Genomic DNA, 12,723 nt, shown 5'->3' with positions numbered 1-12,723 from the left:
AGTATATCATACAGTGGGCAGTGTCTGTTACCTACACCAAAACAGTATGGCGCTACCGCGAAATAAAAAAAAAAAAAAAAAAAAAAAAAAAAAAAGCTGGCTGCGCGAAAAGTAAACTATGTAATGTGATTATTGGTAAGTATATGTAAACTTTATTTAATTATAAAAATGTCATATTTATAAGGTAATGGTTGGGAGTACAGTACAGGCAGTCCCTGGTTTCTGCGGGGTTCCGTTTTTACGCCGCGTCGTAAACCGAAAAATCGTCGAAAATCGTCAAAAATCATAAGGAAACCTTACTTTTAATGCTTTAGGTGCATTTAAAACGATGTCAAACTGCATTTTATTGAGTTTTCATCAAAAAAACCTTCAAATTATGATTATTCTGCCATTTTTGGAGCCATATTTCTTCAAGTGGGATGGCGTGTACAGCGTCGTAACCGGGAACATGCGTCGTAAACCGGAAATAATTTCTGATGAATATATTTGGCGTCGTAACCTCGGAATAACCAAATAGCGGACCACGTCGTAAACCGGGGACTGCCTGTATATTGATTTATGGGCATGAGTCATGGCACAGTACAGTGACTTCAGATAATAAATTCTTAGCATTTGAAAATAAGGTGCTCAGAAGAATATTAGGAATTAATTGGAGGGCTAGGATATCAAATAACAGAATTAAAGAAGTAACAGGGGTGCAGCTGGTCAGTGAATATAATAGGTTCTCTTGCTGGAAGTGGCTAGGCCATGTGTATAGAAGACAGGGAATAGTATGATGAGATACACCAGGGTGGGTTGCCCGTGGTAGAAGAGGTAGAGGTAGGCCAAAGGAGATGTGGGTGGGGACAGTGAGGTGGGAAGCAGGAGATGAGTGTTGGGGAGATCTTGAGAGCTAGCCCAGGACAGAGTGGTGGTGTGAGTTCATCAAGACCCTATGCATCCCTGTGGGTGCCACAGGAAATGATTGATTGATTGATGTTAAAAGGATTTACCAGTAAATCATACTTTAGCAAGAATATTGTAATCAAATATGTTTGTGTCATGATCATGTGGGACTTGTATAGATGGTAACAAGTATAAGCAAAATATTTTCAGGCTTTGAAGAAAAATATTTTGTGTATAGTTTGGATTTTAATCCTAGAATTATTCTATCTTTATACTACTGTATTTAGGATGTCATGTTCATGCATATTTTTGCAAAGTAACTGTCTGTAATGACATGTTATTGCATATTTATAACATTTGTTTATAGGTGTGTATAGTTTTCCGTATATCCAAGATAGCCTGCTTGATGGGGACTGTAGCAATGCAGTGACCCCAATTGTAATTGTGTTGGCAAGCTAACTTGATGGAATGCCCCCCTATCCTCCCACCCTCCATCCCTGGAAGACATGGATTAGTTCTAAAGGGTAATTCTACCTTAGAGATATCAGTTGAGTAGTCATATTGATTCCTTCAGACATTTCTGGTAAGTTAACAGTCTAACCACAGATCCCCCCCATGAGCTTGAAATAAGAACTCCAATGAATATAGAAAAAGGTGGAAAAATACACATCACACAAACTAAAAACAAAATTGTGGTGGACAACAGACTTAACCATGAATTATCAGATGTTCAGTAGACCCTTTCCTTGTCTGAGCAGGTACTCTTTCAAAGGTAATAAAATCAGCTGTAATATTTCATGATTGTGGGCAGTGTCCTTGTAAAACTTTAGATAGAAGTAAGCAGTTATTTCCTGTTAGAGAGATTATGCAAGCTTTCTTGGACTGTGATACAGTATGAAACATTAGACGTGTAGTTCCTACACGCTTCCAGCCACGTGTAAGATGAGAAATAGATAATCTAGAATGGTCATAAATCTAATGGAACTGACAACCCCAGGAACGGGATTTCAGTTCAGTTAAAAGTATTAAGCATTCATATGCAATTTAGGACTGAGTAGATGTGCTGTGCAGTATGATGCAGCTCAGTCTTTTTCCCTAAATTTTTCATCATATATATGGAAATTAATGAAAGATTAAAAATGCATTTATGTTTTGGTAATAGTAATTTTTCATAATATACATTAATAAATACTGTAAAGTGATTGACACACACATGCAAGGTGTCCCTTATTGTCATCTCAAGTTCAAATGGGCACTTGCATTCTTTTATATTTGAGAGAAATTCATGATGGAATTGTACAGTAGTCTTAAGATGGTTCAAGGTCAGTCTTGAAACATAAACACAAAATATTCAGGTGTTTCCATGTGACTGATATCAGCAGAAGTGGTTTAAGGAAAGACAATGGCGTATAGGTTCTGGACAGAGGGACAGTCATACTTTTCCAAATTTTTTTCTAATTAGGCTAGACTACTGCAAAGTGATTTTTTTTTTTTTTTTAAATTAGTCTAGACTCCACTGCAAAATGGTGTCGAAAGCATGTATGTTGTAACATGTAATTTTCTTGTGTGCCTTTTCAATATTTCTGGCTACTCAAGTAAACCAAGCATGTTTGTATTTGGTCTCAGGGATTTTTTATCCCCCATCACTTTTATTTGTTGATTTATTTAGGATTTTTTATCCCTCATCACTTTTATTTGTTGATTGATTTATTTTTTCCAATGACCGGGCAGTTGAATTAAATAAAAAATATTAAGAGCTCAAATTTGCTTTAGTGGTCACTTGACGGGTTGTTGCATAAAGTTTTACAGAAGTTATGAAATACTGCTTCCCCAAGAATTTTTTACTAAACTGAACCGTATTGACTGACCTTGCAGGTCATAATTAAAACTGAGGGAAATGAAACTTAAGTTAGCTGCACAGCTATGGGCATGTGATAACATCACTTAAAAAAAGCAATTACAAACCAATTTGAGACTAATGTAATGTTATAAAGTACACACAAGCCCTGGTTATTGGCGGGGGACCTGTTCCAACGGCATGACGATAAACGAAAATCACCAATAACCGAAAATTGGTGCTTATTGGCACCGATAACCAGAGATCGGCACCTCGGTTAGGTACGTATTGGCACCGATACCAGATTGTCAGCGCCGATAAGTGAAAATCAGCGTGTATCGGTGCCGAAAATTGCCGATTTTCATTGCTAGACAAGTGCCGTAAAACCGGATTGCCTATAACCGGGGACTGCCTACTGTAATTTATACTACTAAAGTCTTTACTGTATACCAAGCAAGGAGTCAAACTATACTCAGTGCTGCAATTGGTGTGTTTGTTTAAAGTAAGGTATTCAGTGTCCTTGGGGATACACTTGGATGTGGAGAACTGAAAAATGCAACAAATAATACATAAGTTTCCTGAGAAGGAGGTTTAGAAAAGTTTTAATTATTGTTTTCTATTGTGAAAGCTGTCATGACTAAATGCTGATTCCAGTCTATTCTATAATTTTATGGTACTGTATATAGGTTATGATTTTACTAGAAAGAAATTAAAGGTTCTGTAGGCCATTTCTTGGCTATACCCCACAATTTAGTTCCAGAGCTTGTTCAAGGCTTTCAAAATTTGCTGAATGTCAAATCTATCTGAAATGTGTTTTTTCCTAAGGACTATAAAAAATATTCTAGCTGGGTCCTCATAAGCATGAGCAGCAAACCTTGATATATATATATACTATATGTATATGGAACTTTGGCCATCCTAACATTCATGTGGTCGGCAGGTATGTCTTCCATACTCTTGCATTGTGGGATATGAAGCTTACTTTTGTTAACCATAGTGCCATATGTTCTTTCTATTTACTTGAATTTATGTACAGTATTAGAAGTTGAACATTACTCAGTGTAGTGTCTCTTCACAGGCACGGCCAAACTTCCTTGGATGGCCACGGATGGCAGATGGATGCAAGGCCATTAAGGAGAAGTATCAGTGCCTAATGTGTTCGTATTCAACTGGGAAGAGGAAAGATATGATGAAACATAATGCAGTTCACACTGGAGAGAGACCCTACCACTGTCCCTTCTGCCCTGCAAAGTTCTCCCAGAACTCAAGTATGATTAGACACACTCGAGTTCACACAGGAGAAAGGCCACATGCTTGTTCATTCTGTGATTACCGTGCAAGTCAGAAATTTGTTCTGAAACAGCATGTTTTAAGCAGGCATGGTTATAATAGTTTAACAGTGATGCAGTATTCGTAAAGGAACTAAATTTCAACTGAAAATATTATCTATCAACTGTGTCAGACTTTGTTTTATATTCAGTACGTTTTTGATGCTTTTGACATTTAGTTTTTGTACAGTCACCCACAAACAATATTTGGGTTTTATGTACATACTGTATATATTCATAATTTTATTCAGTGACTATATTTATTGTTGGATGCAAAAATGTACAAACTTGAAAGTCAGTTCAAAAATTCTTCCTGTATATCTATTTTGCTATACAATTCATCAACTTTAGTACTAGATTTAATTCTCAAACATCCATGCATACTGATTTATGGCTTGACTTGTAAAGGAATGCAGTAATGTGCATTTTAAAAAGCCTTCTCTCAGCAGTCACTAATTTAGTACCTATTCACTCCATCAGACTGATTTACATGAATATTTAAAATTTGGGTGTTCCAACTTTAGTTATAAAGTTCACTCTTTTTGGTTTTTTATTGCTATAATACTGTAGAAAACATCTGCTAGGGACCTTGTTGCCAACAGAAGTCATACTTTTTGGTCATTATCTTGGGAGACTTATATTTTACTTAATCGCTTTACTTGTGATATTGGCAGCACAGTTTTTGATCCATCCTGCAATTCCAGTATGTTCCTCAGGGTTTTGTTTGCTCACCTATTCAGATTTTATCTCCGAGTTGACCATTGTTCTGCCGCTTCTTCTAAATGTATTTTTTTGATGTTAGAATCCTTGAAATTGCTTTATTTGCTTCTCATACATTTTTTTTTTTTTTTTTTTTTTTTTTTCTCTCAAACCCAGATTTGCTTCTCATCCAATTCAGATCTTGAAGGCATGCTTAAATAGGGATCCTACAGTTTAGTAGAAGTTCAGTGCCTCCAAAGGTATTTCCCCTTTTTTCCTCTTTTTCTGTCCAAGTCCTGTTTTCTAATTTAATAAAGTTCAGTCTCTAATTAATTGTAGGAATTCATTTTATTTCAGACTATAAAATTAGTGCAATAATGTATATTGTCCTACCAGTTAACCTTTCCACTGGTCATGCTTAAATCATACTTCAAATATTAAGTTGGTATTTGGGTTGCCTATTTGTGCCCTTTATCAAAATTAGGGGTTACCAATAAGCTGAAACCATTTGCCACACCATCATCTCTTCATATACTGTACCTTTGTAGTCTGTCACTGCTGCTTGGAAACATTGGTCTCTCTTTTGCAGTATTTTGGCTGCTATTCCATTGAAAACAATCCTTATTACATACACTGAATCTTAGAATTTCTTCCCATTACCTCTTTGGTTTTCCCTCTTCCTTTCTTTTTTCCATGAGGCCTTGGTAAGATATGCTTTTTCCATCTGCCTTAACATTAGGAAAGTGTTTATTCAGGGCTCATCTAGTGTGGGAGTTTAAATAATTTAAATGAAGTTCTCGAAAGGCACATTATTGGGCCTTCATAAGGTCCTGGGTGGTTCTGATTAAACTTTGTCAACAGTGCATAAAGTGCTGAGATTACCTTCTAAATTTTGTTTTCTCAGGAGCACTTTGTATTTTCAAGAGATTTTGACCGAATGATTATAGGTCAAACTATTTTAATTTAGTTGCAAGATCTAATTGTTTACTAAACAGTTAGAAATAGGACATGATAAAATATTAAGGGCTGTTTAGTAATTACTAACAAGTAATCTCTCCATTATTACTAACAAGAATGTTTAATATCTTAGTAGTTTGGCATTGCCAAAAAAACTTTGAATTTTGAAGTCATAATGATCAATTTTATATGGCCTTGTTATATTCTTTATTAACTATTGAATTTTAAGTGAAATGCAAGTACAGTTCATAATGTTGGCTTTCAGCACTTACATCCTGTCATATAATCTTTAGTTCAAAGGCTTATTGAAAAAAAAAATCACTTTTTGTGTAGGCTTTGCATTCTTGAACAGTTTCTTTTTTAGGCTTGTTTGCGTTTAGAAATAAATGCATTTTTACAACCAGTTATACACTGGCAAGTTATTTCCTCAATCTTTTTCATCATTGACAACTTTTTTTCAAGTTTGGTGATGACCTGGAATAAGTGGTAATTTTTTAGCAATAACATGTTTCTATCTTTTTTCTTTCTGGTTTAAACTTTTATGTGCTGAGTATATAATTACACATTATTGACATACTTTATGATTTTCATGGACTGTGTTTATAACATTTGGTAAATGCTATATTGTTCAGTTTAGATATTCAGTATTTGTATATGGCTTGCATCCTTGAAGATAATGTGTTACTTGAAAAATTCACTTGAAAATCCAGACAATTATGGTAAGAACTTTTTTTTTTCATCTGAAAAGAAATCCTAGACCATTTAATTTTGTTATCCTGAACCTGATATAGTAACTTATTTTCTGCTGCTTGGCGTGCATGTATGTTCTCTTACTGTAATGAAAAAATATTACAATTGCATAGAGACGGACTAATGAATATAGGGATTATTTCATTGCAATAGTGTACTAGAGGTTTTACTTATCCTCCTCTTCTGTTCTAAGATGTATGATTAGTTGAGAGACCCAGGCACATGGAAAATTGTTCAGTGGCAAATGTACTATTTTGTGGGATTTATTGTTGAAACTGTTACCTGTTTGACAGTAAGAATACATTGGCATATGCCTAGGCATAAGATTTCTTAGTTTGTTTAGTAGCATAGTAATTTTTTTTTCTGTCACGAAGGTAATGTATATAAATGTGTGTATTGTAATCCAATGTACTTTTAATTTTTCTTGTGTGTAAGACAGCAAGTTTACCTACCTCACTTCATTTACAGTGGGTTCTAATAAACTGTTAATGATCTTCATGCCTTTTATTTGCTCTTATACACAGGTATGTGTGTTTATTATGGAGTGTTTACTGATGCTTTTTATTTCTTTTAAATCTACAGCTTTTGTGTTGTTAGACTATAATTGAGGAAACCTTTAATCATGACCTGACACTATTGCTGTAACACCAAGCACAAGAAATGCATAAAAAAAAAGCCAGTTAGCATGATGAATGCACATTAAAGCTACCATCTAGCACAAGAAATTTATAGTAAAGCAGCTGGTAGGCAGAAGAAATATACTGCAAGAAATGAACAAAAGTTCACTGTACTTAGTAAAAACCTGTTGTTCTTTTAGAACAAGGGCAACAGGCACAAGAAATTTGTATTTCAAAATTAGTGTCATTTCAGTGCGAAGCCATGTCTTAATTTTTTGTGTTGTGTTTATGATTCATGTATGTATACAGTACAGTACAGGCAAACTTTTTTTTTTTTTTTCTTCTTCAATTTACCTTCTTTTGAAGCCCTCATTATTTAATTATATTCCCATCCCCTTTTGATAGGAAGTTTGCTAACCAATTTCCAACAAGTTACCATGCACTGATAGGATATCATGGGATAAACAGTTCACTGGCCTAAGAATACTGACAGCTGATTACAGTATAGAGTATGGATGCAAGTGTAAATTGCTTTTACAATTTTAGTCAGTTGTGTAGCATTTGCATACTGACAGTATCCAATTACCCAAGTTGCTCTGATGTATGTTATGCAAAAAGCAACAAATTTATGTCTTGAACAATAGTTACGCTTTTCTAGAACACACATCAAATCATTAGAGTCGTTTCAAAAGGTAAAAGTAAAATTTCCAACAAGTATTCCTTTATTTTCCCATTAAAAATCCTGTAATAGCTTACTTTTTACTCATCCACTTCAGTGTTCATTAGTCTTAATGCACAAAATCTGCTTTACCAGCTCTCAGTTACACACAAATCACCAAGCTGCTTAATGCACTTCTTATTTAGTTTTTCTTTTTCTAAGTATATTATAAATTTAGTGATAAAATCCATTAATGGCAAGTCATTAATGTTAACATTGTTTCAAGGAATATAAGAAAAAGTTATTACAGAAACTTCTGTAATTTTGGTATTGCATCAGATTTTTGTCATAATTATGAGTTATTTATTTATTCTGATTTAAGTCCTGTACAAAAGACTTGTATACAGATTAATGTAAATACATTAAACAAAAAGTGTCTGCAGTTGGCTTTATTAATGGATTCTGCTCATCTTAAAATTAGTTAAGGTATGGCTCTTTATCATTTTTTTTATGCTTAAATCAAGTCAGTAATGAGGAGAAAAGGAGAAACAAGGATAAAGGAAGACCATTTTGAAGGTAATTTTTTTCGTTTCACTATTTTCAATTGTATTAAACTTCACTTTTAATTTTTTAACATCACTTACATAATAATGTATCAACACCATTAACAGCACGATGAATTTGAACTCTTAACATTCTAAATCAACACTGATTAGTCTTACATATTTTGCAATGATACATATTTTTAAAATGGCTCTGTTGTATCTCAACTGCAATTTATGGTAATTTCTTTCCACAGATGGAAAAAGGAGTTGCATCATCACAAAAAAGAGGCTCCAATGTCAAGATACACGAATGTCTATCTTGCTCATTCACTACCTGGAGGAGGTTTGATATGGTGCGTCACATGTCAGTCCACACAGGAGAGAGGCCTTATTCTTGTCCATATTGTCCAGCTACATTCTCCCTGAAGGGAAACCTTAAAACACACATTCGAATCCATACAGGAGAGAAGCCATTTGCGTGTACACACTGTTCCTATCGAGCAGCCCAGAAACAGGCCTTGAAAGCACACATAATGAATAAGCATTCTAAAAATAAGTAAGGTTTTAATAGTATAAATTGATGGGAAGGAGATGCATTTGTGTCTTAAGATAATTCCTTTCTCTGTGGATGTTTAGAAATTGACTTTTAAATATCAGGTATGGATGTTAGATAATGACTTTTAAATACAGTATCTTTTTAAATGTAATTGAACTAGGTTCAAGAAAGAACTTGTTTTATAGAAAGTTTTGCTAATAATGTTTCATTAGTAATTTATGAAAACTAATTTAAGCATTTTATCCTGGTTAGATATAATATAACTGCTGCAGCACTGCTCTTCTCTTTAATAATTTATATGCAAGAGCTGTAATTGTTTAGTAAAGTGAAAGCAACATACTGTCTTTTCATTTAAACATACCATTTGTGTACTATTATTATGTGTAGTTCATTAAGACCATGGAGTCTACAGTATTGACTAGACTCACTCTCTCAAGTAAATGGGCTGAAGGAAAACTGCAAAGAACCTCTTAGTACTTCCAAGGGTCCCTTATACAGTACATTGCAAGGGTGGTTCTGTGATTTTTATATAAATTCTTATTGCTCTCTGAAGCCAGCCCTACTGATCTAACCACCTAACAAATTACCCAGACTATTGTGTCAGTTTCTTAATCTTATCAAAACTTTTACTGAAAGGAATAAGTTACAGACTACTGTACAGTAGCATATATATACTTTAGGTAGTAACTACAATAGATCTCAAACTGAAAATGTTTTAACACCAGATTGTGGGAACTAATCTCACGTAGGATAGACTCCTTCTGGAACAGCTACCAGCTAAGACTGTGAATAGTACTGCAACTGAGAGTAAAAGAATAAAGTGAATGAGACACACTTGTGGTTTCTTTCTTTACTTTACGGGTGTCTCCTACAGCCAACTAGTCTGAGACTCCTCTGTCCAAGTAATTTTCATATCCAGTGCTTGTTTAAAAAAAATAAAAATCAGATTAAAATTATGACTAGAAATAATGAAGGCCTTGGGAAAAAAAATCAATGTTTGTGGAAAGATCAGAATGTTGACTCGAAGTTTACAAGGAAAGTAAGTGGCAAATGCTGGTTGTTGAATACACTCTAAACATATACAGCAGAGACAACTTAATCTTGTCAAGATGGGTATGGTGTGACTGAGGATTTGAATGACTGCAGACCCACGGCAGTTTATGAGTAATGGGTTTGTGATAAACTTTTTATATATATATATATATATATATATATATATATATATATATATATATATATATATATATATGTACCAACATTTCTCTAGTTACCTTGGTATGTCCATAAATATTTTAAAGGTTTTGGCATCAACATCTAGGGTTGCAGGTTGTCAAATGCTTCTGAAAAATTAATGAGCTGACGATAAATATGCCATAAATTGCACAAAATAGGTTAATTTTATATTTACACCATGCTTTATGACTTCAAATTTCACATTCTTTTAGTTGATACAGGGGCATTACCTATGGGCCTACATCACAAGTCATATTTTCAGGGGTAATATAGGCTATAGATGCTTCCAGATTCTCTCTCATTTCATGCAGCTATCAAGGAAATCTACTTCTGATACTATGAAGTTACTTGTGACAAGGAAATATGTTGCAAATATTGTGACAGACTTATACAGTACCAACAACTCCTTGGAAAATACTTTAATTTCATTCTGCAGGCACTGTACATCAGTAGTAGTAGTAGTAGTAGTAGCAAAAGTTTATTTAAAAAGGCTTGTTCAGTATGTGGCACATGCCGAGTATCATCAAGATTCTGATTTTATCTTACATAAGGATGAAAATTTAGTACTACTGTTGGATTTTTAGTTCATGTGAAGCAGTATCCTTGCAGAAGTGCAGTTTCCTTGCAAGGTTTCTTTTTAGGACAAAGTTGTGTGGCATTTTAATCAGCACAAGAGAAAATAGACAATGTAGTAAAAGGTAATATCATGGAATTTTTTAGGATGCAGAAAGTAGTTCTGCAAGCAATGGAAGTTTGACCAACCGATAGTTTTGAAAAATTTGCCGGGGCTTTACATCATAAAATGTAGTGGAATACAATTTAAATTTGCTGCGTTCCATTTCCAAGCAAACCCCCATGTGTTGGAACCCAGCAAAAGTAAATTCTATTCTGTTATATTTTAAAATGTAAAGCTATTGCAAAATTTTCAAAATTATGGGTTGGTCAACAAAAAAACTTCCACCGCTTACAAAACTTTCTGCCTCCCAAAAAACTGCAAAATTACCTTTTACTAGTGTCTATTTTCTCTTATGGAGGATAAAATTCCATACAACTCTGTTGTAAAAATAATCCTTGCAAGGGGAAGTGCACCTCTGCAAGGAAACTGCTTTGCATAAATATCAGAAGAACTTATTGATGTGCTTCTGGAGTACTGGGACACTGTAAAACCCATGGAAATGGTAATAGGAATTACTGTATAGCTCCTTAAAACATTGGTAATGTGGCCAGATAGGAAACAACACTGCAGCCCATCACAATGAACTTTTACCTTACCCTGTATTTTTTTTTTTTTTTAATATGTTAATATTACAAACCTTTAAATCCAAATGCAACAAGGAGGAAAATCTTCCACTCCAATATTTGAGCTTTGGTCAGTAAGAGTGAGCTCAAGGCTATACTACCAAGCCACCAACCACTGACCTCAGCTGAAATCCTGGGGTGAGATGGTTTTCTTCATTTCAGTGAAAAACATCCAGTAAGTATTGGAAAATCATGAATATAAGGTTTGACTGTGTTAGCTATTATATTTGGATGTTTCTGATGAAGGTGACTGGTAAACTTCATCAATATAATTTATACGCTAAACCATTTCTTGCCATGTATGGTTACTTAGTGTAAATAAGACCTGAAGGATCAGTAGAATTTTCATGGCTAACCATCTTTATAACTTAAAATATTTCCCATTCAAACATCCCTCACAAATTGTCTAACCAGTGTAGCACTAATCCTAGTCACTCCATTACCTTGAAAAGAATGCACCCTTTACATCTGGCCCAGCTCCTACTGACACTGCAGCCACACTCATTCCCTTATTCCCTACTGGGAATCAAATGAGTGTGGGGATGATATTATTAAAATAGTTTCAGACCACTGAGCTGATTAACAGCTCTCATAGGGCTGGCCCGAAGGATTAAAATGAAAAGGAGTACCAGGTCTGCCATAGGCTAAGCACTGGGACTAAGTGATGAATGAATAATGAAATTTTAAAAACATGCAAAAAGGCATATGCTTCCACACTAGAACACATGCATACATTAAATACATTTACTCAAGTTTCATCTGTACAATTAAAAAAATTAAAGCTGAGTAATGATAGAATTCTGAATAAAGTAACTTAAGATTTTTTTAAAATAAGGATTTTTTTTTAGATATTACTTGCCCCTGGGATTTTGTATTTTCATAAATTACTTTTTATACTTTATAAATTAATTTACTTTTCCTCATGAATATTAAAATTGAGTCAATTGAAAATGTTGCAGACTTGGATAAAACTTTACCAATCGATCCATTTCCAAAAGTTGATAACCAATGTTGGTTGTATTTTGGGCATTCGCAAAACACGTTTAACTGTTATTATCACTTTGCATTCTGAGCATTTGGGAGCTGGTTCATGTGGGCTGCTCATCAAGTGTTCAAGTGTCAGATGAGTATGACCTATTCAGAGACGTGCATGTCTCTCTCTTCGGTATGATGAACTCCATTTTTTAACTCCAGGCTTTATTTGCTTCAACTTATTATTTTGAGGTTCTTCATTCCATTTGTTTTGCCAATTGTTTATAATGTCTTTTATATTTGTTATATAATTGTTAACTGGGATATTTACATAAGATCGTGTCATATGGGCTGCTTCTTTGGCTGCTTTATCAGTGTGGGGGTAGG

General features: G+C 34.3%; 1 protein-coding gene across 17 annotated transcripts in view; it reads left to right on the top strand.

Moving 5' to 3' along the window:
* The window catches only part of LOC136844976 (longitudinals lacking protein, isoforms H/M/V-like), a 188,928-nt gene that overhangs the window by 72,881 nt on the left and 103,324 nt on the right, over nucleotides 1–12,723 (top strand). Inside the window, exon 6 of one of the 17 annotated variants that reach the window (XM_067114465.1) lies at nucleotides 8,531–9,169. The exons of 15 other annotated variants lie outside the window; for them this stretch is intronic. In XM_067114465.1, coding sequence (XP_066970566.1) covers nucleotides 8,531–8,836 — 306 coding nt within the window. In that variant the 3' untranslated portion in view covers nucleotides 8,837–9,169. Of the gene's footprint in view, nucleotides 1–3,800; nucleotides 6,951–8,530; nucleotides 9,170–12,723 lie in introns of those variants that run through there. One more of the 17 variants, XM_067114460.1, reaches the window with a different exon arrangement.

Source organism: Macrobrachium rosenbergii, chromosome 13 (genome assembly GCF_040412425.1).
Source record: "Macrobrachium rosenbergii isolate ZJJX-2024 chromosome 13, ASM4041242v1, whole genome shotgun sequence".
NCBI lineage: Eukaryota > Metazoa > Arthropoda > Malacostraca > Decapoda > Palaemonidae > Macrobrachium > Macrobrachium rosenbergii.
The sequence above is the reverse complement of the archived record's forward strand: the minus strand, read 5'-3'. Positions and strand labels throughout refer to the sequence as shown.